The 27,442-nt window shown below is 37.8% G+C and overlaps 1 protein-coding gene across 9 annotated transcripts in view; it reads right to left on the bottom strand.

Moving 5' to 3' along the window:
* Nucleotides 1–27,442, bottom strand: part of hspa12a (heat shock protein family A (Hsp70) member 12A) — an 83,198-nt gene that overhangs the window by 41,761 nt on the left and 13,995 nt on the right. For 2 of the 9 annotated variants that reach the window (XM_008114816.3, XM_062975666.1), the window contains exons 2-5: nucleotides 27,159–27,244; nucleotides 22,375–22,499; nucleotides 6,726–6,912; nucleotides 3,149–3,253 (exon numbers count right to left, since the gene is read on the bottom strand). In XM_008114816.3, the coding sequence (XP_008113023.1) occupies nucleotides 3,149–3,253; nucleotides 6,726–6,912; nucleotides 22,375–22,499; nucleotides 27,159–27,244 (503 nt within the window). Of the gene's footprint in view, nucleotides 1–3,148; nucleotides 3,254–6,725; nucleotides 6,913–19,235; nucleotides 19,499–22,374; nucleotides 22,503–27,158; nucleotides 27,245–27,442 lie in introns of those variants that run through there. The other 7 variants (XM_062975665.1, XM_062975667.1, XM_003223497.4 and 4 more) reach the window with 4 other exon arrangements.

Below are 27,442 nucleotides of genomic sequence, written 5' to 3'. Positions count from 1 at the left end.
TGGAAGAAAAAGCAAGATGTAGGATGAAATGGTCCCCAAATGAAAGCATTCCTTGGGTGGTGGTTTGTAGTGTTTTGGGGAGGAGATTGGCAGGGGTTGGGCTACACGTTCATGGTGCTCACTGTAACCTCAATGTCAGTGGAAAAGAGTGACTTGCTGGCTTCTCAAGAGTTGGAAGTGTAGCCTGTTTGTGGAGGCTGGAGGCTGTCTGTGTGAGTGGACAGCTGTGCCACATACACACATATGGGTTTTCACTTTTATTATGGATTTAAATTAGATTAGATTAGATTAGATTAGATTTAGATTAGATTTAGATAGATTAGATTTTAAAGAGTTTGTGTACATTGAGTCATAAGAAGCATAAATGTTATTGTCACATCTACCCACGTGGACAATTTTGGATTTTCAAGTATTTTGGATTTATCTATCCCTACATCAGATTATATAGAAAACAATACTATATAAAGAAAAAAATTAATTTGTGGCGCCTTTAAGACGAACCTGTTTATTTCATCATGCATTTTCATGGACATCACTCTATCAGATGTTACCATGTTTCAGAGTCTATGAAATGTCACGATGAAATAAATGGGTTAGTCTTTAAAATGCTACAAGGTTCCTTTTTTCTGGTGGATCTGTGACTCAGTTTTATATATCTGGAATACTCCAGGACTAAGTAGCTAAAAGGGAAAACAAAAAACAAACAAATAAGCTAACAGGAAGTGATCAGAAGTCCCATTCCGTTTTGAAAAAATGGGAGAGCGTTGTGACCTTTTAAAAGATGAAATACTGCTCCTTAATCCTTCCAGAGAGGCAATTTATCACTTCCTTTTTGTCAGCAAATGGGTAGACTATTAAGTCTGGAGAAAATAGCATAGAGTGAGAGCAAGAATCTCTAGGGATTTCACTAACTAATGGAATGGCCAGCCTCCTCTGTTATATACCATATTACTCTCGTTGTGGTAAAAGCTTCAGGAAAGTTGCTTTCTCCAGCCTGAGACTGAATTGTCGGCAGAGCTGTTTATTATAATGAATCATCATGTTGTTAGAATGAATGGTTTATGTTGCCATGGCAAATGCTGAACAAGAAATTTGGAGTATTTCTATTTGGGTATGCTGGATAATTGTCTTTATTTGTCTGTGTGCTCATAATTGCATACTATGCTGGCTGTTATGGCACAAACAATACAGTCAATTTATTTGCACACAAGATACCATTTTGCAAATGTATCTATGGGGAAATAGATTCGTTTTGCCTGGAAGAGGTTTTTCTTTCTTTCCATATTCTAGTTTCTTTTCTGATCTTTTGCATTTACAAGAAAAATATCTTTTGGAAATATGACCAGGATATATCTATACACATAATAAAAGTGAAAATCTGTATGTGTGTATGTGGCACAGGTGTTAGTTCACAGAGACAACCTCCAGCCTCCACAAACAGGCTATAGTTCCCAGTGCTGAGCAGCCAGCAAGTCACTATCTCCAAGGACATCGCAGGTTACAGTGAGCACATCCCAGTGTTCCTTTCTCTTCCATTTGAATGATCCCACCCATTGCCCCTCTCTTAACCCTTTCCTATTCCTTTCTATGGCACACAGCAAACAGAGGAATTGATCAGCAACTGAACAGATTGGAGAGGTTTGGGGAGAATTCTCCATGATTTATAGGAGTTGTAGTTACTGGGATGTATAATCCACCTGCAATCTAAGCGCACTCTGAACCACACCAACGATGGGCCTGGAACAAATTAGGCACACGGACCCAACATGGCCAAGTGTGCATACTGGCAGGCTTTGTGGGTGATTGACCTTGGCATCAGAGAGTTATAATTTATCCATATTCAGAGAACAGTGAACACAGCAAGTGACGGATCTGGACCAAACTTTGCCCACAGGTCCAAGACGTTCAATTGTGAATACTGGCAGGTGAGTGGCTGACCTTGGCATCAGAGACTTATAGTTTATCCATACTGAGAGAATACTGAATCCAGCAGATGAGAGATCTCAACCAAACTTGGCACACAGACCCAACATGGCCAACTGTGAATACTGGCAGGTGTTTCGGGAAATTGCTCTGGGAATCTGGGAGTTGTAGTTCACCCATATCCAGAGAGCACTGTACCCAGCCAACATTGGATCTGAACCAGACTTGGAACACAGACCCAACATGGCCAACTGTGAATACTGGTGAAGTTGGGGATAGCTGACCCAATTTTTTTGGGAACTGTAGTTCACCCACATCATTATGCATTTTCTAATGGGAGCATTCATAAAAAAGAGGAAAGACTGAGTTTTTTCTAAGACATAGCGTAACATATGACCAAACTGATATTACCTAACATCCAAACACAAACAAGGCCCTTTTCAAATAACCTGGGTACCACCAGGTACCCAAGCTAGTTAATTAATAAATATTAATTAATAAACACTTTCACATACTCCTTTCTTCTTCTTTTTCTATTTGTTGTAACTATACTTTTAAAATCTTTTTTAAAAAACAACAACAACTAGAAATGCCATTTCTGACCTATAGTCAGACGTCATTCGTCAGATTGCTTTCTGGCTACTTATACCTTCTTTTATTTTCTCAGACAAACATTGTTTTTCAGAGAAAAATGGTTTCATACTAAGAATTTCATCACACTCAGAAAATGTTCTATCTGCCTAGAAACAACATTAAAAGCTGAGTTGCTGTGAGTTTTCCAGGATGTATGGTCATGTTCCAGAAGCATTCTCTCCTGATGTTGTGAGGTCTGAGGATCCTTGCCATAGTTGCGGGTGAAATGTCAGGAGAGAATGCTTCTGGAACATGGCCATACAGCCTGGAAAACTCACAGCAACCCAGTGATTCCAGCCATGAAAGCCTTCGATGGCAACATCAAAACCTATTATCACAAATTGTTTAACATCAGCACTTGACAACGTTTCATGGGATTCTGTCAAAATATCTTATTTGGTAAGAAAGAGGCTACTTATAAGTATTGAGGACACTCGTACCACGATCAGGGCTTGTCTATTTCCTGCAGCTGTTCTACTATGTTTGCATGAAAAACCACTGCAGGCTGAAGTCTGGCAAGGCTAAATTTGTAGGACCAGCATTTGTCAAAGTTATAAATATAAGGAACTACAGACAGGTGGCGTCTCTTTACCTTCAATGCTTGTTCCTTGAAGTACTGCAGAGCGTAAGCAAATATATCAAGTGCCTTGACTTTCTTGCCATTCGCAGCTGTCAAGTCTGTTTCCAGGGACAAATTCTTGGGGAAGAAAATGATAAGATAATTATTAAAAGGAAGTAGTAAGTGTCAAATGCTACTGGCGCTTGCCTTGAAAGGACATGATTCGTTGGGCTGCAGAGCCAACATTTTGGCAAATTGCAACTCCAACTACTGCAACGTTTGCCTAATGTTTCTTATAACCCAGGAGTTCAAAATCCATCTATAGCGGGTTAAACCACCTGCTATAGAAGATCCTGTCGACTGGAAGGTCGGCAGTTCAAGCCTGGGTCGAGGTGAGCTCCTGCCGCCAGCCCAGTTTCTGCTCACCTATCCATTTGAAAACAATAATGTAAGTAGATAAACAGGTACCACTTTGGTGGGGAGGTAAAAAGCACCCTGAAAAAACATGCTGAAAATTCAACCAGGAAAGGCGTCCATAGACAACAAACATTTTGGCGTGGAAAATGAAAACAACAGCACCTGCCCATGACTGAGTCGAGCATAGCCAGATGCCAGAAATGAAAAGAGGGAAGCCTTGCCTCTGTTTATGTACTGTCTGTCTGTCTTTGTCAATTTTATAATGTACCTGTAATCTGCTTTGAGCCCCTCGGGAGATAGAGTGGAATATAAATAAAATATATTATTATCTATATATACAAAAGGGTAATGAAATTTCAGCCTAGGACAAAACAATGAAACTACACATCCTAGAAACACTAAACTTGACAGCACATCCATGCCTCTATGTTCATACAACAAAAAGCTCCAGCTACTCCAGAAAACAGCCAGGCTTTGAGACTGCAAGGCTATTCACTGCTATTCCACCTGGCCAACAAAGGATTCCCATAAGCCACAGCAACGCGTGGCCGGGCAAAGCTAGTATTATATATTTTCCAAGCCAATTAGAGCCATTTTTAGATAATGGTTCAAACTAATACATTTCAATACTATGAAGAAAGAAGAGAAGGGGAGCAATGTTAGCAATATGTCGCCTTAATGTTTATGTGCCTGATGGCTATGAACTGCATCTGAGATAAAACTCACTGGAGTGTGGGTATTAAAAGGAACAGGTATATCAAATGATCAAAATCAAGCTGTACATTGAGATAAAATCATTTAGAGCCTATGTATTTTCAACTCTCTATCATGGCATGCCACTGAGTAATATCTTTACTGAACTTACCTGTTTTCTTTTCATGGCAAAACGCTTCCCCAGAGAGGAATTTGCTTATAATCCAACATGACTTCTTTTGGATGAATTAACATGTCAGGATTATCTACTAGAACTTCAGAGTTCATAACACTGATATGATTTACAGTTCAGAGGAGTGAATTTGGAGCAGAGTATCCAAAGTCCAAAACTTTATTTATTATAACTGGAGCAGTTGGCATGGGCACAGATAATTCAAATTGGGCAACCTGACTGTTGGGCAATGGACTGCCTCCCTCCTGGCTTGAGTGCCAGAGGAAACCTTGAGGTTATAGAACTAAACTGAGGTTCCACAAATGGGTGAAAACCACTGAATGGATACACTATCATGTGTGCCATTTTGTTACAACCAGTCCCACCTCAAAGCCCCCCAAAAGAATAATAATAACAAATAATAAAAATGCCTGATCTAATTAATTCGCTTTTACTGGAGGTGTCATTTGGACACCTCCGGTAGTAGCATGACCAGCCATGTATTTTTGGGTCTGTCTGGAGGAGCCTCTATACTGCTATATAAAATCCAGATTATCTGCTTTGAATTGGATTATATGGCAGTGTAGACTCATATAATCCAGTTCAAAGAACATAATGTGGATTATCTGATTCAATAATCTGGATTATATGTCAGGGGGCCTAAATTGTCTTTTCTGGATCTGAATGCAGGACTTACTAGCTCAAAGTGTATGACAATGATAATCTGTCTTGACAATAATGTGTTCATTTTTTTCTGATTCAGTCATAACCCTAACTAACTTTCCACATGTACTTCCTCCTCATATATTTGCTAAATATGGTAGTCTCTGCATCTCTTAGGTTCCTTCTACACTATGTTCCATAGCATTAAACCATGGCAGCTAGGCCTGGAGACTGCCATGATAAGGGGAATGGGAGGGGACAGTAAAAATAGTTTTCTGTAAAACTGAGTTTGATATCTCCACAGTAGCCACAAGGGTGGCTATGTAAACCATCCTATATCAGCCCCAGAATAACGGCTCAGTGCAGATCCACCCCAAGAGAAAGCATTGTAGACATTAGTGCTCACACTGGCTTATAGTGATATAGGCTAGATCTACACTGTAATGTAATCTAGATTATCAAATCAAATAATCCACATTATCTGCTTTGAACTGGGTTATATGAGTCTATACTGCCCTATAATCTAGTTCAAAGCAGATAATCTGGATTTTATATGGAAATGTAGAAGGGGCCTTAAACAGCCCCTGGCCCCTAATCATTTCCCATTTCCTATATTTCCTTTATTATCTTGACTGCTACTATTTTTGCCCTTCCAAATTATGAGATTGTAACTGTGTATTTTATTGATTACTTTTAAACAACCTTGAAGTATATATCCTAAAAAGCAGACCGACAATGTTTGTAATTAGTAAGCAAAAAATAATAGTTTTTGTAGCTCTAGAATGATACTTATTTACATAACCACACTGTGTTTTGTGTAAATGAGCACTAAACTCCACACCATTGCTTACACTGCAAATGTATTAACTATGTACACATCAGTGCTTGCTATAATGAACACTGCACAATATAAAGGAGAGAGTTGTAAAGATATGTGGTATTCGATCAAGATTGGAGCCAGGGATAGCTGTGGCTCTGCAGTGAATTTTAGAAGCAACATTATCTCTTCTTCATGCTTGAGAGTATTCCTTGGCAGATACATTTATTGCATAAAGTCTGAAATGGCCCTCATTTGTCAGAGAAGTCTTCCTGAAATCTGTCTTTACTAAAGTAAATTTACCCCAGGCATGGCATGTATTGAAGACTTATGGTGTAACTAATGGTGTCAAGAATGGCATTAATTTTAAAAGGTTAGACAATCTCAGAGAAAAGGGAGAGAAGAAATGCTCCAAAAAGCATTTGTTGCTGTTATGATTTCCATTGCCTTTCTCTTAGGCAGACAGAGTGGGAATCATCCAAAATCACTAAGGGTGCATCTACACTGTGGAATTAATGCAGTTTGATACCACTTTAACTGCCATGGCTTAATGAATAGAAAGCTGGGATTTGTAGTTTGGTAGGCACCAGCACTCTTTGGCAGAGAAGGCTAAAGACTTTGTAAAACTATAGTTTCCATAATGCCATAACATGGGGCCATGGCAGTGGTATGAAACAGTATTATGTACTTCTACAGCATAAATTCATCTCAAGTAGGCTTTTATGGCTGGATGGAGTCTAAACTTTCAAGTCTTAATCTAAGTTAAACTGCTATAGCATGCTTTCTCTTTGTGTGTGTGTGAATACAATATATTCAAGTAGAAGTGTAAATACATTCATTTCACTTACACTAGTGGTGTGAAGCTTCATCTTAAATTTTTCAAAATACAACCAATGCTTTGATTCATTGGGATCTAAGTCATGGTAGAAATCTCTGGCTGCATAACCAAAACTATGGAATTTCTTTTCTGGTGTTAAGAGGATAGTTGTTGGCGTCTTCTGGTTGGACACACCAGGGTCCCCTCCTTCCCATCGTCTAAAAAAAGAAAAAGAAAGAAACACTATTTAGAACCAGTGAAATTTAGTGTATGTTTCCATGAAGTTCAGAAAACACAATAGGCTAGGGGAATTTTTTTTTTAAAGATGAAAATCAGACTAAATATTTTAAAAATGTAAACAATAATAATTGAGATCAAAGGGAGAAACACCCAAGGGAGGGAGGTTGCCCCAATGTCAGCGAAACTGAATCTTTTGCAGATTTGAATTTGAACTATCCAAAGTGCTGGATTTATCTGGAAAATAAGTTCAGTGCCTTCAATAGCTTCTTTCACATCTGAACTACTGCTAAATCCTAGCATGGATTTCCTACTCTGCTGACACTGGAACCAACATCCTCCATTGGGGACATCTATGAATTATGGAACGTCTACTATGACAATACAAGTTGAATATCCCTTGGGTTGCTTTAGGTTTTTCAGGCTGTATGACCATGTTCCAGAAACATTCTCTCCTGACATTTCGTCCACATCTATGGCATGCACCCTCTGAGGATGCCTGTCATAGATGTGGGAAAAACGTCAGGAGAGAATGCTTCTGGAACATGACCATACGGCCCGAAAAACTTAAAGCAACCCAGTGATTCCAGCCATGAAAGCTGGAATCACTGAATATCCCTTATCTAAAAATCTGAAATGCTCCAAAATTGTCAACAGGGGAGGCTGAGATAGCAACACATTTGCCTTCTCATGGTTCAGTGCACACAAACTTTGTTTTGTAGACAGAATTGTTACAAATATTGTGTATAAAAATACATTCAAGCTATGAAACATAAATTCATGTTTACAGGTGTGTCCTTTCTCCAAGGTGTCTCATTATTCATATGCAAGTATTCCAAAATCCAAAAATAAATAAATTCCAAAACCTAAAAAAAGTTTCTAGTCTCAAGCATTTCAGATAAGGAATACTCAACCTATATTGTGTCTACAGGTGCAAAGAAAATTTTTTCCAAGACATAGAGACAGGTGATCAAGAGCACATGAACATAAGGTATTCACTATCACAAAATGTGGGGATTGCTATTTGCTTAGAGAGCAATAAAAAACATTTGGTAAGTCTTATAACTACCTATGCCCAGTTATAATCCTAAAAGCCAAAGAACAACTCACATATTTTTATATCCCTAACATCAACCATTTTCAGCTAGATTTTAGTGCAGGCATATGCTTCTGTGGGATCCATGGAAGAGCATAAGGAAAGATGTCATCGCTTCTACACAGAATGTTCAGAGATTCAACAAAAACTACTGCTTGTTAAATCCTACGCACCAGCTGCACATTTAAGGCAAGAAGAAAGGTATTGTTTTGATCAGGAAACCTTAATGACTGTAATTTTGACTCATTCAGGGACTGGTATGTTAATAGAAAGTGCACTTAGGAGCTGAATAATTGTGACAGCCATCTATTCTCTCCTAGAGAGAAATTGCATTAGACCTCTCCCTGGGATGAATACTTTGGAGGAGCTTTAACGTCAACAGCATGGCTAAGATTTGTAAAGCAGCATTTAATATCTGGACATACAATTAATTGAAATGTTTCTCTATACATGGGATGACAAAAATTCTTGAGCACACAAGATTCTGTGGTCTAATGAACACCACAAAACTGATATAGAAAATTCACTTAAAAGACAATCTCATCATTCAGTGATTTTAAAAAAACCCTAAGTTTTTAGTCCATAAGGATTTGAAACAAAACTCTACACAAATGGCAGCAACAGGGAAGATTGATTTGTGGCCAATGAAAAGACTTCAGTGCTTTATAGGATGGATAGGATATTTGGAAATATTTGGAAAATGGTGAAATCGTGCTTCTCAAATATTGAGAAATCTTGACAATAGTAAACCCGGACTGGTGGGAATCTTCACAGTTTGGGACTTTTTCTACACAAATTTTGCAAGTAGAATTTTTTGTTCAGAAAACAACATTTTCATAAAACGCAGAATTTTCTGTGCAAAAAACTTCTGTGCCAAAAATATAATATTTTCTACATAGGAAATATATGTCTGTGTAGAAACGTTATTTTCCACAAAAATGAAAGCTGATTTATATATAGAATATGCTATTTTCTGAGCACAAATTTTGCACATTATTAAGAACCCAGCTACTGTGTTTCCTTCACAGAAAATCTTTGTCTCCACTCAAAAATAACACGTGCGAATTTGTCCAAAATTAATCTTGAAATGTGAGTAGTGGTCATAATCTGTTGTTTTTAGACTTCTTCAAATTAGTGGAAAATGTTAAAATTATTCATTTTCGTCTTGGATTTGTGAAGAATTATACGTTTTTTTCATAGCACTTTCTATTTCCTAATGATTTTTTGTTCATGTCAGGAGTGACTTGGGAAACTGCAAGTCACTTCTAGTGTGAGAGAATTGGCCATCTGCAAAGACGTTGCCCAGGGGTCGCCTGGATGTTTTTTTATATGATTTTTCTTAAGTCTTTTATGAACATCATGTAAGATAAAATAAGAAATCTATGGATTGGGGGTGGGATAAGGGAGGGGCTAACGCTATAAAGAGAGAGAAAACAACAACTACTCACAAAAAAGACACACACTCACATCTATACATGACCCTACTGGCTAAGGAGGTTTGGAAGTTAAGGATAGGGTATACAGTAGAAAGTTTAGACTTCCAGTCATCTTCATTGTGGGTTTCTTCATTCTTTTAATTTCTCTTTTTCTACTGTCCTCCTTTCTTCTTTTAGTTACCATATAGATATTTTCCTGTTTCTTATTTTGGTCTTATCATCAACTCCATATTTTCTTGTTTCAGATACAGTACAGTCTCACTTATCCAACATAAATGGGCCGGCAGAACGTTGGATAAGCAAAAATGTTGGATAATAAGGAGGGATTAAGGAAAAGCCTATTAAACATCAAATTATTCTATGTTTTTCCAAATCAAGCACCAAAACATCATGTTTTAGAACAAATGACAGAAAAAGAAGTTCAATACATGTTAACGTAATGTAGTAATTACTGTACAATAGTCTCATTTATCCAACACTCACTTACCCAACATTCTGGATTATCCAACACATTTTTGTAGTCACTGATTTCAAAACATTGCGATATTTTGGTGCTAAATTCGTAAATACAGTAATTACTACATAGCATTACTGCATATTAAACTACTTTTTCTGTCAAATTTGTTGTATACCATGATGTGTTTTTTTGGTGCTTAATTTGTAAAATCATAACCTAATTTGATGTTTAATAGACTTTTCCTTAATCTGCCGGCCCGTTTATGTTGGATAAGTGAGACTCTACTGTATTTACGAATTTAGCACCAAAACATCGCAGTATGTTGAAAGCATTGACTACAAAAACATTGGCTACTAACAAATTGACTGCAAATAAAGATAGAATTGCATAGATTAACTTACAGTAACAACATTTTCGAAAATTAAATCTGTAAAAAGTTCAGTCCTTGCTGCCTAGAGAAACAACCATGGATCCGGGCAGGAGGCAGACTGCGTTGGATAATCCAGAACGTTGGATAAGTGAATGTTGGATAAGTGAGACTCTACTGCAGTTACATAATGGTGACCAGTCCATACTTTTCCTTCCTTGTCCCTTAGAATATTTGGTTAATAGATGGGTTAGTCTATTAATTGGATATCCATTATTCTGAAGTAGGGATTTATTTCATTCTCCATTTCCATTTCACTCGCCCAGATGTTTGATATTTTAGCATCCTGTGGTAGGCTTCTCTCATGTCCCCACATGGGGAGCTGGAGCTGACAGAGGGAGCTCACCTGCTCTCCCCAGATTTGAACTGCCGACCTGTCGGTCAGCAGTCCTGCGAACACAAGGATTTAACCCAATGCACCATCAGGGGCTCCTCCTTATGATTAATAAAATACGATAAACAAACGTGTGTGAATATTCTTAATATGCACAATATCGCAGTATGTAGTTGGACATTTTTTTCTGAGGGTAGGGAGACTTGGGGAGCATTTACACAGTAGTTTCACAGCATTTTAATTGCCATGGCTTAAGATTATATTTTGCTAGGATGTGAAGTTTGTTGAGGCATCATTACTATTTCGCAGTTAAGAATAAGAACCTTGCAAAATGACAACTCCCAGGATTTCATAGCATTGAGCCTTTGCAGTTAAAGTACTGTAAATAATCATCAACTGACTGAGTCTTAAACCATACATTACTATGTTGTATTTTACAGATGTGGCTACGACTAATGTTGTACTAAAGATAAAGATCCTTCAAAGTCAGATTTTGACTAGCTTTTCTTGTAGAATACTACAAGAAACAAAAGAATATTCATGGCAGATCAATCCAAAGGCTCTTCTATTTGACAATTCAATTCCCACAGTGGCAAAACACTGCAAATATTTCAAATCCATGTGATCACAATCTTAAAAAATAAAAACATGTATATGTGAACTCACCCAGAGCGTAATGATACCATAGCACTTCCCCATTTAGATGCTGTGGACTATCCATAATGATCTTATCATATGATTAAATTCTAAGATTTAAAAGAATGGGGAGCCCAGAGGCGAAGATGTTAATTGTATTGCTGATTACTGTAGCAAGGTCAGTCTGTACTAATAGTTTAAGATTTGATTATATCAGGGTAAAAGACAAGAAAAGTAAAAGGACAAGCATGAGGGTGCTTCTTGGAAGAGGACTAGAATCACCAACTTGATGTAAGAATCATTAAACATTATGAAGACCTTCCTGATAGTAAGAGCTTCTTGACAGTGGACTATGCTGCCTTCGAGTACGGTGGAGATTTTTAAACAGAGGCTGGATGGCAATCTGTCAGAAATGCTTTGAATGGATATTCATTTATGGCAGGGGTTGGACTGGATGGCACTTGTGGACTCTTTCAACTCTTTGATTCTATGTTGAAGAACCTGCTACTTGATCTACTTCTTCTTCCTGAAGCATCCTTGCCTTGCCACTTCGATATCGCTTTCTCCTCCGATGGCTCTTTACTCATTCTCACATCATACTTAGCAAACACCAGGCATGACTTCCTCAAGCTTTCTTTGTATCCAAGGTAACAGTGTGAGGTTTGGTAGGGATGTCATAATTTCTCCATAGGAATACAAATGATCACTTAATTAATTCTCACTTTTATCAAAGAAGAATTAAAATGAGGCACCTCCAAATGCATTTTTGCATTACAGGATCATTCTTTATCTTTTCTACAAGAACATGTTTATTTTAAAATTTAAATTCTATTTTATTTTTACAGAGCCCTCTAATGAGGAATCTCTTGTTCTAGCAGACCAATTTCTCAATAGGGCATCTTGAGTGTTCTATACATCCTTATCCTTCCACAGAGAACTTTGCTAGTAACAAATAATTAAACATGGGGAGTAAGGAATTTGCTTCATATTATTGTTCTAGGTAATCTCAAATAAGTCAAAGTCAATATTATTAGTACCGTATATACTTGAGTATAAGCCGACCCAAATATAAGCCAAGGCACCTAATTTTACCACAAAAAAACTGGGAAAACATTGACTCCAGTATAAGCCGAGGGTGATAAATTTCAGCAATAAAAATAGATACCAATAAAATTACATTAATTGAGGCATCAGTAGGTTAAATGTTTTTGAATATTTACATAAAGCTCAAATTTAAGATAAGACTGCCCAACTCTGATCAAATCATTATTCTCATCTTCTTCAATGTAAATGTGCTTATGTATCCTTTTAATAATAATAGAGTAAAATAATACATGTAATAATAATAATAAATACAGGGAAATAATACATGTAATAATAAATAGAGTAAAATAATAAATGCAATAATAATAAGATCAGAGAGAAATAATAAATGTATTATTATTAATAATAAAAATAGAGTAAAATAAATGTAATAGTAGCAACAATAATAGAGAAAAATAATAAATGTACCATATATTCTTGAGTATAAGCTGACCCAAATATAAGCCAACCAGGACCCTCATCCGAGTATAAGCTGAGGGGAGCTTTTTCAGTCTTAAAAAAGGGCTGGAAAACTAGGCTTATACTTGAGTATATACAGTATATAACTATGCTTTAGAGCACAATTGTGTTTCTTCTAAAACCTATCTGCAATGATCCAGTCTATTGTGTTTTTTTTATTTCCCCTTGTTTCAAAGACTATTTATTTATTTCCCATACTTGTACCCTGCCCTTCTCACCCCAAAGGGGATTCAGGGCGGCCTCACAACTGGCAGCAATTCGATGCCAAACATACAACTTCCAAACATAACAATTACACTTAAAACCAAATATTAAAACATAAATTATGAAAATAGCAATTAAAATCACGCAAGTCCAAAATCATAGTCCAGAATCAGTCAGTCACTTTTAAAATTCTCAAGTATTGCACTGCTACAGTTTTGTTTGAATGCTTGGTCCCATAACCATGTCTTAGGTTTTTTCGTGCAATACAGGATGGAAGGGGCTGTTCTGATTTCATTGGGGAGGGAGTTCCACAGACGAGGGGCCACCACTGAGAAGGCCCTGTCTCTTGTCCCCACCAGTCGCAGGACAGAGAGCAGGGCCTCCCACAACGAATTCAACCTCCAAGCTGGGTCATAAAGGGAGATACATTTGGACAAAGTGTTCATCGTGAGTTAAAATCTCTCCACTAAAATAAAGGGCTTAACTTGTGAATGTATGATGGTTTCTCCAAGTCTTATGATTAATTCCAACCCTTTAATGCCTTCTTCACTAGGTACTTTTTCCATCCCATGTCTGATTCCTACATACAGCTATTTGGCTGACTGTATCTCCTTGTAGAAGCCTACCTGGGCTCTGAGATCTTCAGGAGAGGCCCTTCTTTCAGTCCCATCACCATCTCAAGCTTGGTTTGTGGGAACAAGAGAGAGGGCCTTCTCGATGGCTGTTCCCAACTCTGGAACTTCCTGCTGTCCTTCCATTGGCAGGCTAAAACCTTTTTATTCAGCCAGGCTTTTAAATGATATGGTTTTTAAGATCAAGTCAGGGGGTGCTGTTGTTTTAGCTTTGAATTTGTTTTTAATCAGTTTTTATGGATTTTAACTGTGACATTTTAATACCATTTATATTTAATTCTCTTTTTATGTTTGTAGATTTTAAATTGTATTGAAACCCTTTTAATGCAGTGGTTCTCAACCTATGGGTCCCCAGGTGCTTTGGCCTACAACTCCCAGAAACCCCAGCCAGTTTACAAGCTGTTAGGATTTCTGGGAGCTGAGAACCACTGTTTTAATATAAGCCTCCTTGTGGAGAGAAAAAATGGAGTATAAATAATAATAATAATTGTTCTGATGGCAGCTCAGGAGCAAGCCATCAGAACAAATGCAATTAAGACCAAGATTGAAAAATCAACTGATGGCCCAAAATGCAGACTGTGCAAGGAAACCGACGAAACCATTGATCATATCCTCAGCTGCTGTAAGAAATCGCAGACAGACTACAAACAGAGGCACAACTATGTGGCCCAAATGATTCATTGGAACTTATGCCTCAAGTACCACCTCCCTGCAGTAAAGAACTGGTGGGATCACAAACCTGCAAAAGTATTGGAAAATGATACTGTGGGACTTCCGAATCCAGATTGACAATGTTCTGGAACACAACACACCAGACATCACAGTTGTGGAAAAGAAAAAGGTTTGGATCATTGATGTCGCCATCCCAGGTGACCGCCGCATTGACAAAAAACAACAGGAAAAACTCAGCCGCTATCAGGACCTCAAGATTGAACTTCAAAGACTCTGGCAGAAACCAGTGCAGGTGGTCCCGGTGGTGATTGGCACATTGGGTGTCGTGCCAAAAGATCTCAGCCGGCATTTGGAAACAATAGACATTGACAAAATTACGATCTGCCAACTGCAAAAGGCCACCCTACTGGGATCTGCACGCATCATCCGGAAATACATCACACAGTCCTAGACACTTGGGAAGTGTTCGACTTGTGATTTTGTGAAACGAAATCCAGCATATCTATCTTGTTTGCTGTGTCATACAATAAAATAATAATAATAATAATAATAATAATAATAATAATAATAATAATAATAACAATAATAATAATACAGCTTGAAAAAAATTGCACTACTGGCTGAGGGATTCCAGGAATTGTAGTTTGAAAAAGTTGCTTATTAAAACACTGTTTATCCCTATCTCAGATGCCTTTTCCAAACAATTTTTATCCTTCTTTTTTCCCATTCTGATTTAACTCTGTTCCCTTGGTGTCTCCAAACCCTTTGATCTGCAGCTTGCCAACTGTAATGGCATTGAATTCCCAAACCACATGTCCTTGCCCTTACTGGAAAAGGATCAAAAGAAAATCAGGAAAAAAATTACAAAAAGTGAAGTGAGCACTTAATTCCTATAAGCCATCATGCGATATCTTATACAACAATAACTGAAGAGTTGGAAGGGCATATTTCTTCCCCACAAAAAATTAGCAGATGAGATTCTGTTTTGTGGAAACTGGTTCTGATCCCCTGGGGAGCTTGACTGCTGAACAAGAGTATGCTGGGAGATGAACCTCAGCTGCACAGAATCATATTCTTCCCTTTACGCTGTCTGTATACTGCAAGACCAGCTGCAGCTGACAAAATTGGAGGAAGAGAAATTTGAGTGGGTTTTTCGCTTGCTTGGTTGATTGTTTGTTCATTTGCTTAGTTTAGTTCTAGCCAGGTACGTAAAGAATACAAGTCTTTACTCTGTATTCCCTGTTGCTGCTATGGCAGAATGACACGGCAACAAACTGTCCAGGGAAGTTATCCAATCTTCCTTGGAGACTTTTTTCTCTTTTTTTGAGACTGAATGTTCATCTGTCAGGAATTATTTAGGTCTAACAAATCAGATGAATGCAGCGGACTGGATTACTGACCCTTGCAACTCCCTCCAGCTCTATGAGGCTAGGATTTTGGTTGGCCTCACAATTTCTCTTATGCCTATTGTCAGTGCACAGTAAGTTTAACACTTAGTTATCAGTCTGCCAAACTCAGTTCATTGATTTGCTCTGTTAACAATGAAGGCAAAGAAATGATTTTTTTACAATGGTTCTGCAAAAAACAAATACTGGTAAAGGATCAATAGAAGATCAGGAGAAAATAGAAAAAGAAGAGATTGCCATTTAGCTTCTATTATAATGTACCGTATATACAGTAGAGTCTCACTTATCCAAGCAAAACGGGCCGGCAGAAGCTTGGATAAGCGAATTATCTTGGATAATAAGGAGGGATTAAGGAAAAGTCTATTAAACATCAAATTAGGTTATGATTTTACAAATTAAGCACCAAAACATCACATTATACAACAAACTTGAAAGAAAAAGTAGTTCAATACGCAGTAATGTTATGTTGTAATTACTGTATTTACGAATTTAGCACCAAAATATCATGATATTTTGAAAACATTGACTACAAAAATGGCTTGGATTATCCAGAGGCTTGGATAAGCGAGGCTTGGATAAGTGAGACTCTACTGTACTCAAGTATAAGCCGACCCGAATATAAGCCGAGGCACCTAATTTTACCACAAAAAAACTGGGAAAACATTGACTCCAGTATAAACCGAGGGTGGTAAATTTCAGAAATAAAAATAAGATACCAATAAAATTACATTAATTGAGGCATCAGTAGGTTAAATGTTTTTGAATATTTACATAAAACTGTAATTTAAGATAATTCTGTCTAACTCTGATCAAATCATTATTCTCATCTTCTTCAATGTAAAGGTGCTTATGTATCCTTTTAATAATAATAGAGTAAAATAATACATGTAATAATAATAATAATAAATACAGGAAAATAATACAAGTAATAATAGAGTAAAATAATAAATGCAGTAATAATAATAATAATAATATCCGAGTGAAATAATAAATGTAATAATAATAATAATAATAATAATAATAATAATAGAATAAAATAAATGTAATAGTAGCAACAATAATAGAGAAAAATAATAAATGTACCATATATTCTCGAGTATAAGCCGAGGGGGCTTTTTCAGTCTTAAAAAAAGGGCTGAAAAACTAAGCTTATACTCGAGTATATACAGTAAATAGATCAAAAACCAGAACTGATATAAACATAGTTTTTAAAATATTTATTTATCTCATGAAATAATTCAGTTGTGCATTATTGTTTTTATAATCCTTTCTGCACTACCAGTTGTCACACAGCTTGAAACCTACAGTGTTTAAATACTGATGATGAATAATGAGTTTTTGGTATTTGGAAATGAATCATGAGATGATTTCTCAAAATGTTTTAGTTGCATGACTGAAAGACATGTTGTTGCTGTTGTTGGCTTGACTGCAATACTGTTGGCTGGCCAAATCCTATTTGAAATTGGATGACTGAGGAAGCTGAATTTTTGTGAATTCTGATTCAATTCTGCACTTGCTAGACCAGTGGTTCCCAACCTGTGGGCTGCAGCCCAGCAGTTGACCACAAGAACAAAAATCCAGCCTGCGAATCTCCTTCCTCTTTATTTACTGTATATACTCGAGTATAAGCCTAGTTTTTCAGCCCTCTTTTTAAGACTGAAAAAGCCCCCCTCGGCTTATACTCGGGTGAGGGTCCTGGTTGGCTTATATTTCGGTCAGCTTATACTCGAGAATATATAGGACATTTACTATTTTTTTCTATTATTATTGGTATTATTACATTTATTATTTTTCTCTATTATTGTTGCTACTATTACATTTATTTTACTCTATTTTTATTATAATACATTTATTATTTCACTCTGATCTTATTATTATTATTGTTATTACATTTAGTATTTTACTCTATTTATTATTACATGTATTATTTTCCTGTATTTATTATTATTATTATTATTATTATTATTACATGTATTATTTTACTCTATTATTATTAAAAGGATACGTAAGCACATTTACATTGAAGAAGATGAGAATAATGATTTGATCAAAGTTGGACAGTCTTATCTTAAATTAGATCTTTATGTAAATATTCAAAAATATTTAACCTACTGATGCCTCAATTAATGTAATTTTATGGGTATCTGTTTTTATTTCTGAAATTTACCACTCTCAGCTTATACTGGAGTCAATGTTTTCCCAGGTTTTTTTTGTGGTAAAATTAGGTGCCTCGGCTTATATTCGGGTCGGCTTATACTCGAGTATATACGGTATTTTATTTTATTATTTTATTTCCTCACCTTTCCACAGAGCTGACCATTGCATTGGATATACCACATCAGTTCTAGATTATTAAATATGGTTTTCTATGGGCGAGTAGATGGCGACTACTGGATGGCATATGTTCTGCATCAAAAACTGTGGTCTATCTAATGCAATTTTCTGAATCAGCACCCCAAATAACCAAATAGAATCTAAAGTTGACCAAAAATTGATTCATAACCCTTTGGATACTAATGTTGGAGAGTAATCTCTGGTCGAGTGGGCCCTGGTTAAAAAAAAAAGGTTGGGAACCACTGTCCTAGACTAATGTATAAATCTGAGTACAAATTACCAAGGGCCAACTTAGCTGAGGCAACTAGGTCAGCGGCAACTGTAATGACTCCTAGAAGTGTTGGGAAGCATCACTTTGCCATCAGAGCTCTGTAATTAACAAGCAAAAGAGGATTCTATATAATCCTAATCCTAAACACCTGAGGCATTTGAGTGTTAGGATTATACTATTACTGATTGGCTGAATATTCTGATAGCATCTGGGATGTTTTTCCAATTGTTCTAATGAAGTTCTTGACTTGACAAAATGTTGACATCTCTTTGGCAATACCAGTATGCAGTTTAAGAGAAGATTCCGTTGAAAAATGAATATTTAAATACAAAGTTTCCATACAGATTTTTTGAAAAAAAAATTGGGGAGAAATGGATCAGACTAGAAACCTAAACGGGAATTTACCTTCTTCTCCTGTCTTAAATACAAAAGTTTAACATGTTTTGTTTAATTTAAGGTCATAAGATCCTAATCCTTATCCATGGTAATAACAGGCCCTTTCCTCTCATCTCTCTCTTTTTCTTTCCGAGTTGAACTAGCATGTATTCTGTTAATGTGGGATTTGTGTATAGATAGTGTTTAAATGCAATTTGTGTCTTGGTTTGTATTGCATACTGATTGCATCATCCAGAGTGTACTATAGTCTGTAAAGAGTTAATTACTGAGAAGCTGTGATGACCTTGATGTGTGGCTAGAACTGGGGAGTGTCCAGACACAAGTGTTTGTGCATTACTGATTACATCAGTTCAGTTCAGTTCTGTCTGCTGAGAAGTCAAGTCCTGTGTTTGTCTGCAAGTCTGTTTGTCTTGTACAATAAAACTTGTATATAGTTTTACCATCGTCTCTTGATGTCTCTTTGTTCTTCATTCCACGGACTACATCCAACTGTTGCTGCGCTGCGTAAATTACTCTGACATATTCTTCATAGTTTCCCCACCCACTGTGCAAAAATGCAAAACAATACAATATCACCCCCATATCCACTGTTCCAAAAAACCTCTGTGGATACTAAAAACATGGGTTATGATTGCTGTGAAGAGAGGCAAGTAAGAAATAAATTTATTACAGTAGAATCTCACTTATCCAACACTCGTTTATCCAACATTCTGCATTATCCAATGCATTTTTGTAGTCAATGTTTTCAATACATCATGATATTTTGGTGCTAAATTCATAAATACAGTAATTACTATATAGCATTACTGCGTATTGAACTACTTTTTCTGTCAAATGTGTTGTTAAACAAGATGTTTTGGTGCTTAACTTGTAAAATCATAACCTAATTTGATGTGTAATAGGCTTTTCTTTAATCCCTCCTTATTATCCAACATATTTGCTTATCCAACATTCTGCCAGCCCGTTTATGTTGGATAAGTGAGACTCTACTGTATTAGTGTTGTTGTTGTTGTTGTTATTATTATTATTATTATTATTATTATTATTAATAGTGAACCTTATATTTTTACTATATTTGGGTTGGAAGCATACTGTGGAATCATGTTGCAGGATCTAGAATGGCCCACAAATACGATTAAATATTTTTTTGGAGGTTGAGTAAGTGAAACTATAGATACTGAGTCTGCAAATACAGTAGAGTCTCACTTATCCAACATAAACGGGCCGGCAGAATGTTGGATAAGTGAATATGTTGGATAATAAGGAGAGAAAAAGCCTATTAAACATCAAAATAGGTTATGATTTTACAAATTAAGCACCAAAACATCATGTTATACAACAAATTTGACAGAAAAAGTAGTTCATTACACATTAATGCTATGTAGTAATTACTGTATTTATGAATTTAGCACCAAAATATCATGATATATTGAAAATATTGACTACAAAAATGCGTTGGATAATCCAGAACGTTGGATTAGTGAGACTCTACTGTAAGAGGGTTGTACTGTAATTCACAGGTGTTACTTGAACAAATTAGCAAATTCTGTGGCTGAGAAGAGAATAGAATCCAGCTTCCCATTGGAAGCCTTCCTCCAGGTGTATCCCATCAAGAGGTTATGACTATGGGTTAAGTATGCTATAATTATATATTAGAAGTAACAATTGCTTTGATGATTATGAATGACAGATATTATGATTAGAATTTTTGGTTTTGAAAATTCCATATTTATGAGAAAAAATATTCCTCATTTTTGTGGTTTTATAAGGCCAAAAGATTCTGTTCATTTTAAGTGAATACAAATGATGACAGCTTTATTCCACTAGATTGTCCAGTTTACAGTCTGACAGAGGCTGATTGTGTTGAGAGCCACTTAGATTTTTAATGCCTGGATAATGGAGTTCTCAGAGTCAACACCTTAGGACAATGGTTCTCAACCTGTAGGTCCCCAGATGTTTCGCCTTCAATTCCCAGGAATCTTAACAGCTGGTAAACAGGCTGGGATTTCTGGGAGTTGTAGGTCAAAATACCTGGGAACCCAAAGGTTCTCCATGCCCCCCACTGGAACCCCATGGATTCACCATGATGCATGGCGAATCCCAGCGTTAATGTGATAAGGCCCTTTGTGGCTCTTGGTAGGACCTATGTTTTTCTCTGGCCAAATGCAAATACATCATCTAGATATCCCCCCACTACCATACATTGCCATTCACAAAGCAAAAGACCAGATACCTCTCTGTGTTGCCAATCTACTCAGAGAAGGACACATCTAGAGCATGCCGAAGTGGGGACGGATTCAAGAGATACATCTAGAGCATGCCAAGGTGGGGAAGGATTCAAGAGGCCGGGCTGTGGCGCAGGCTGGTTAGCAGCCAGCTGCAACAAATCACTCTGACCAAGAGGTCGTGAGTTTGAGGCCCGCCCGTGCCTACGTCTGTCTCTGTCTCTGTTCTATGTATTGGCATTGAATGTTTGCTTTATATGTGCAATGTGATCCACCCTGAGTCCCCTTCGGGGTGAGGGCGGAATATAAATACTGTAAATAAATAAATATAAACCCTTAGTTTTGCATGAGTGGTCTGACCCTACAGGTTCCCGACTAAAGGTTTTTATTTTATTTTCCTGATTAATTATATTATTTTATCTTATCATCATAACAAAGATAAGTGCTCATAACTCTTTTCATGCCTCTGAACTCATATGTTATTACGAGTGTAGCATATTGCTACTAATGAATGAATGAGCCTTACCTATGGAGTCCCATTTTTGATTGGCACCCTACCCACAATGCTTTGAAGTGGCACCTGCATAAACAGGGGCATGTGACAAAGGAGTTTCTTCAAGAGCTACTGATTAACATTTTGACAAATAATTATTTATTTCTATCTCGTTTTTCTCCCGAAACAGGACTCAAAGCAGTGAACAACACACAGACAAAAATATTACATAACCACAGAAAATAAACATAATAAAAAAACCACAACGTATCTAATGGAAATTATTTTAAAAATTAAAAACCCACACTACGCATAATAAATAGACTATAAAACACAATTTAAACATTCAGTAGATTAAAAGCCCATCTAATCTCCATTACTTTAGGATGTAATCAAGTTCAAATTGCCAGAGCTCCACTCTGCATACATACTGCATACATGAAGCTGATGTTTAAAAAACACTACTCTTCTCCTTCGGGGAAGGCCCGCTTCCACAGGAAGGTCTTAACTTGGTTCCTAAGCGAAAGCAAGCAGGGAGCCATTCTAACTTCTTTGGGAAGGAATTTCCAGAGCAATGGGGCAACAATCAAAAAGGCCCTCTCTCTCATTCCCACCAATTGCACTTGAGATGATGACGGAACTGAGAGAAGGACTTCTCCTAAGGATCTCAGAGCTTCTGTGGCTTCATAGAAGGAGATGTGGTCTACTAAGTAGACTGGGTCCAAATAGTTTAGGGCTTTATAGGCTAAAGGCAGAACTTCTTGAAATTTCTTGAGCTACTGTTCCTGAAACATGCTGCTACCCTCACCATCATAGGGTTTCGGTGCACTTTACAGATAAAATTGGAATCCTTGCCATTACCTCATCACATGGATGCATTCTGGTTCCTTGGTGAAACTGTAGGCATAGCCACTGGAAGTTGTGCCGAAATCAACAGCCACAACAACTTGAAATGACTGCTCCTCTGTGTCATTTGCTTCAGAGTCCTTCTGTGAAAATAACAGAAGTAAAGCATATGGATAACAATTACATAAACATCATGAATAATCTTTAATGTCAAACCATAGCGCTACTAATCTCTACATGAATGAATGAAAAATAGCACACTAAGCCCTCCACATTTGACTTTTGTGGGTTTAAAAGGTTCTCTCTAGGTCAGTGGTTCTCAACCTGGCCTACAATTCCCAGAAATCCCAGCCAGTTTACCAGCTGTTAGGATTTCTGGGAGTTGAAGGCAAAAATATCTGGAGACCCACAGGTTGAGAACCACTGCTCCAGGTCCTCCAGTGTGATTCCAAAGTCAACTTCTGGCTGACGTTGATCACATAGTAATGAGAGAGAACTTAAGAGATTCCTACAAAGGTGCTCCCTCAACTTAAACAAACAGTGGGTTTCTTTTATTCATCATTTTTCTACTCTTGCAGAGTTGTACGTACATAACCCCAGCAAATCACCGTCTCCCAAAGCAGTTACTCTACTCCGAACTCAAGAACAGGAAATGTAATGTTGGTGGGAAAGAAAAGAGATTTAAAGATGGGCTTAAAGCCAACCTTAAAAACTGTGGCATAGACACTTGACAACTGGGAAGCCCTGGCCCTCGAGCGCTCTAATTGGAGGTCAGCTATGACCAGCAGTGTTGCGGAGTTTGAAGAGGCACGAATGGAGGGCTTAAGGGAGAAACGTGCCAAGAGGAAGGCCCGTCAAACCAACCCTGACCGGGACCGCCTTCCACCTGGAAACTGATGTCCTCACTGCGGGAGAACATGCAGACCAAGAATAGGTCTCTTCAGCCATCTATGGATCCATCCCCAAGAAAACAGAAATGGAGGACCATCATCCTCGAACTACGAGGGATCGCCTAAGTAAGTAAAGTAAGTAAGTACTGTAAGTACCAAGGCGAGGTTTCATTTTTATGACATGATTTTCCTTTAAATCAGGGGTCCCCAAACTTTTTAAACAGGGGGCCAGTGCATGATCCTTCGGACCATTGGAGGGCCGGACTATAGTTGGCCACCGAGCAATAAATAATAATAATAACAATAACAACAATAATAAATAAGAGGGTTGGAAGACACCCTTTGGGCCATTGAGTCCAATCCCCCTTTGCCTTTGTGCATCGAAAGCACAAGCAAAGAACCCCTGACAGATAGCCTACCAGCCTCAATGTTAATAATAATAATAATAATAATAATAATAATAATAATAATAATAATAAAGAGGGTTGGAAGAGACCTCTTGGGCCATTGAGTCCAACCCCCTTCTGCCTCTGTGCACCATAAGCACAAGCAAAGCATCCCTGACAGATGGCCACCCAGTCTCAATGTTAATAATAATAATAATAATAATAATAATAATAATAATAAGGGTTGTAAGAGAAGAAGAGACCCCTTGGGCCATTTAGCCCAACCCCCTTCTGCCCTTGTGCCGTGGGGGCCGGATAAATGGCTTTGATGGGCCGCATCCGGCCCCCGGGCCTTAGTTTGGGGACCCCTGCTTTAAATGAATGAAAACCCCATGCACTATCTTTGTTGATTTGGTGAGCGGAACAAAGCAACCACTTCTCATTTAGAAGAGAAATGAGGGAATAGAGTAAGTTAGTATCCTCTTAGTTATGATGCCTACATTGTAATTGTTCCACATTCTCATTTGCAACTGTGACACTATTGCCAAGACTATAAGTGCTCCTAAAACAGCTACTGGGACTGTTGTGGCGGGACCTGATGGGAAATATGTATAGGGCAGATTATAATTAGCACAAACCACACAAGCTGTCAAAGTAGCACTTCCTGTGAGAGACAAAGTCTGACACTGAATTTTTGTGGGCTCAGGCATTTTTTATCATGCTGTGCAGCGCAATCACACTACCACACTAATCTAGTATTGCATTTCAGGCCTTGACAGAATGAAGGTCACTACTGCTGACACAAATGTTTTGATTCTCAGTTCCAGGAAAATATCAAAGGATATTTTTTCCAGACTTTTCTCCTCTGCAGTAAACGCCTCTCTTATTTAAGACTACTGATGTTTGCAGGCATTTTAGAAATCTAGTAAATGATGCAACTGCACTGCCTCCCTCAAGACTTCATATTGCCTACAACTAGAAAATCACCACTCTTCTCCTTCTATGTGGTGGGGAGAACTGTATATAACACATGTTTTAGTAAAGGTAAAGGCTTCCCCTGACATTAAGTCTAGTCATGTCCGACTCTGGGGGTTGGTGCTCATCTCCATTTCTAAGCCGAAGAGCCGGTGTTGTCCATAGACACCTCCAAGGTCATGTGGCTGGCATGACTGCATGGAGCGCCATTACCTTCCTGCCAGAGTGGTACCTATTGATCTACTCATATTTGCATGTTTTCGAACTGCTAGGTTGGCAGGAGCTGGGGCTAACAGCGGGCACTCATTCCGCTCCTGGGATTTGAACCTGGGACCTTTTGGTCCGCAAGTTCAGAAGTTCAGCGCTTTAACACACTGTGCCACCAGGGGCCCCTTTTAACAGGGGTGTTAAAAGACTTCACTGACATACACTGAGTTTACAAATAAATGTTGGACCTGCTTTTGGTACAGCATGAAGTTCAGCTTAGATTGTTAGGCAAAAGAAATAGGTGTTTTTGATAACTGACGGAATTCCCACTGTTGGTCCCATATGCCAGAAACGATTTGAAGATCTTTTCATGGGGATGATTTCATTAAAAATACACATCTTTTGTATCTTTATTATTGTTCTTATATTCTTGGTTTTGAATTATCATTTGTCACTCTATGTGCTGCTCCAAACAGTGTTTTAAAGGTTTTTTGTTTTTTTTAAAATTATATTCCACCCTTCTCATCCTGAAAGGGACTCTGGGTGGAGAGCAACATATATACAGCAAACATTCAATGCCAGAACATAACATAAACTATAAATATACATAAACATTTAAATCAGTTATCTTTACATCAAAACAGTTATTTAAAACCATCACAAGTCAGCCGCACCAGATGTGGTCAGCAGGGTGAAATTTCATTTTGCTGCCATTATTGCACTTTACCAAAGGCTGGGCCCCACAGCCAGGTCTTTACCATCTTTCTGATGGACAGGAAGGAGGGGGCTGATCTAATCTCACCAGGGAGGGGAGAAATCACTGAAAAGGCCCTATCTGTCATCCCGCCAATTGCACCTATGACAGTGACAGGACCGAGAGCAGGGTCTCCCCAGAAGATCTTAATTTCCGTGATGATTCATAGAGGGAGATATGTTCACTGTCTTGTTCTTATTTACTAGGTTTAATAATAATCATAATCATAAACATAATTTTATTTCTTACTCTTCTCTCCTTGTGGCTCAAGGTGGTTCCAACGTAGTTGGAAGCACATAGTACAAAAGGTAAAGGTTTCCCCTGACGTTAAGTCCAGTTGTGACCGACTCTAGGGGTTGGTGCTCATCTCCATTTCTAAGCCGAAGAGCTGGCGTTGTCAGTAGACACCTCCAAGGTCATGTGGCTGGCATGACTGCATGGAGTGCTGTACCTTCCTGCCGGAGCTGTACCTATTCATCTACTCACATTTGCATGTTTTTGAACTGCTGGGTTGGCAGGAGCTGGGGCTAACAGCAGGCGCTCATTCCGCTGCCGGGATTTGAACCTGGGACCTTTTGGCCCACAAGTTCAGCTGCTCAGCGCTTTAACACACTGTGCCATCAGGGGCCCTGCCCCTGAAGCACATAACATTGGGGAAATTCTATAAATGCACACATTAAACACATTTCTATAAAAAGTACATTTTAAAACATATTTCTATAAAATGCATATTAAAATACACAGCACAGAGATTAAAACACAAAACACAGAAAACTGGTGGTATAAAGTTGTTGGATAAAAAACCATCCAACCTCATTGCACAATTACTTGTGTAACTACTTGTGCAATGTTATGATTTAGTGCAGGGGTCCCCAAACTGAGGCCCGTGGGCCGGACGTGGCCCTCTGAGGTCATCAGTTTTAGACTTAGGCTTTCCTAAAGTCTGAAATGACTAGAAGGTACACAACAACAATCCTAATTAACTTGACTACCTCATTGGTCAGAAGCAGGCCCACACTTCCCATTGAAATCCTGATAGGTTTATGTTGGTTAAAATTGTTTTTATTTTTAAATATTGTATTGCTCTTTCATTGTTGTTGTTGTTGTTTTGCACTACAAATAGAACATGTGCGGTGCACATAGGAATTTGTTCATATTTTTTTCAAAAGATAATCTGGCCCCTCAACAGTTTGAGTGATTGTGGACTGGCCCTCTGCTTAAAAAGTTTGAGGACTCCTGATTTAGTGCAACAGAGCTCACAAGGGCTTTCACTCATATTTTCACTTAAAGTTAAGCTTCACTACCTTCATTCATTTGTTTTACAGGATGACAAGGCACTGTGGCTTTTATGCTAAAAGACCAATATGTCTATCCACCTTGGAATTTGTTTCAAATAGTGTTATATTATTAGAATTGTGATTTTATGTTACCATGATTTCTATGCTGCCTTGAGTGGATACTGCTCTACAGAGACTTTAAAAACTAAAGAAATAGGCATAACAATAATCCATTAATAGTCTATAAACTGAAATTCTCCCCATGGAGTGGGAGAAAACAATACAGTGATATACATGATGCATTTCTTACCGCAATGTGGGATGGAGACAGTGGTGTTATTCCTGGGTCTCCCAGGCTTCTTGCTGGAGATGCATAGGCAGTTGATGAAACTGCTTCTGAAACAAAATGAAAAGCCTTTTAGTTCACTTTGTGTTCTCTCTGGTGCCAGGAGAAGGGAACTGCTAAATATGACACAATCATTCGTGATACCAAGTTTTCCCAATATGAGAAAGAAGACACACACACAAGACTTTATATCAATTGCCTCACATTAATAATATAGTGTTTTAAAATTGAAAACCTAATTCCATTCC

This window comes from Anolis carolinensis, chromosome 3 (assembly GCF_035594765.1).
Source record: "Anolis carolinensis isolate JA03-04 chromosome 3, rAnoCar3.1.pri, whole genome shotgun sequence".
Lineage (NCBI taxonomy): Eukaryota > Metazoa > Chordata > Lepidosauria > Squamata > Dactyloidae > Anolis > Anolis carolinensis.
The sequence above is the reverse complement of the archived record's forward strand: the minus strand, read 5'-3'. Positions and strand labels throughout refer to the sequence as shown.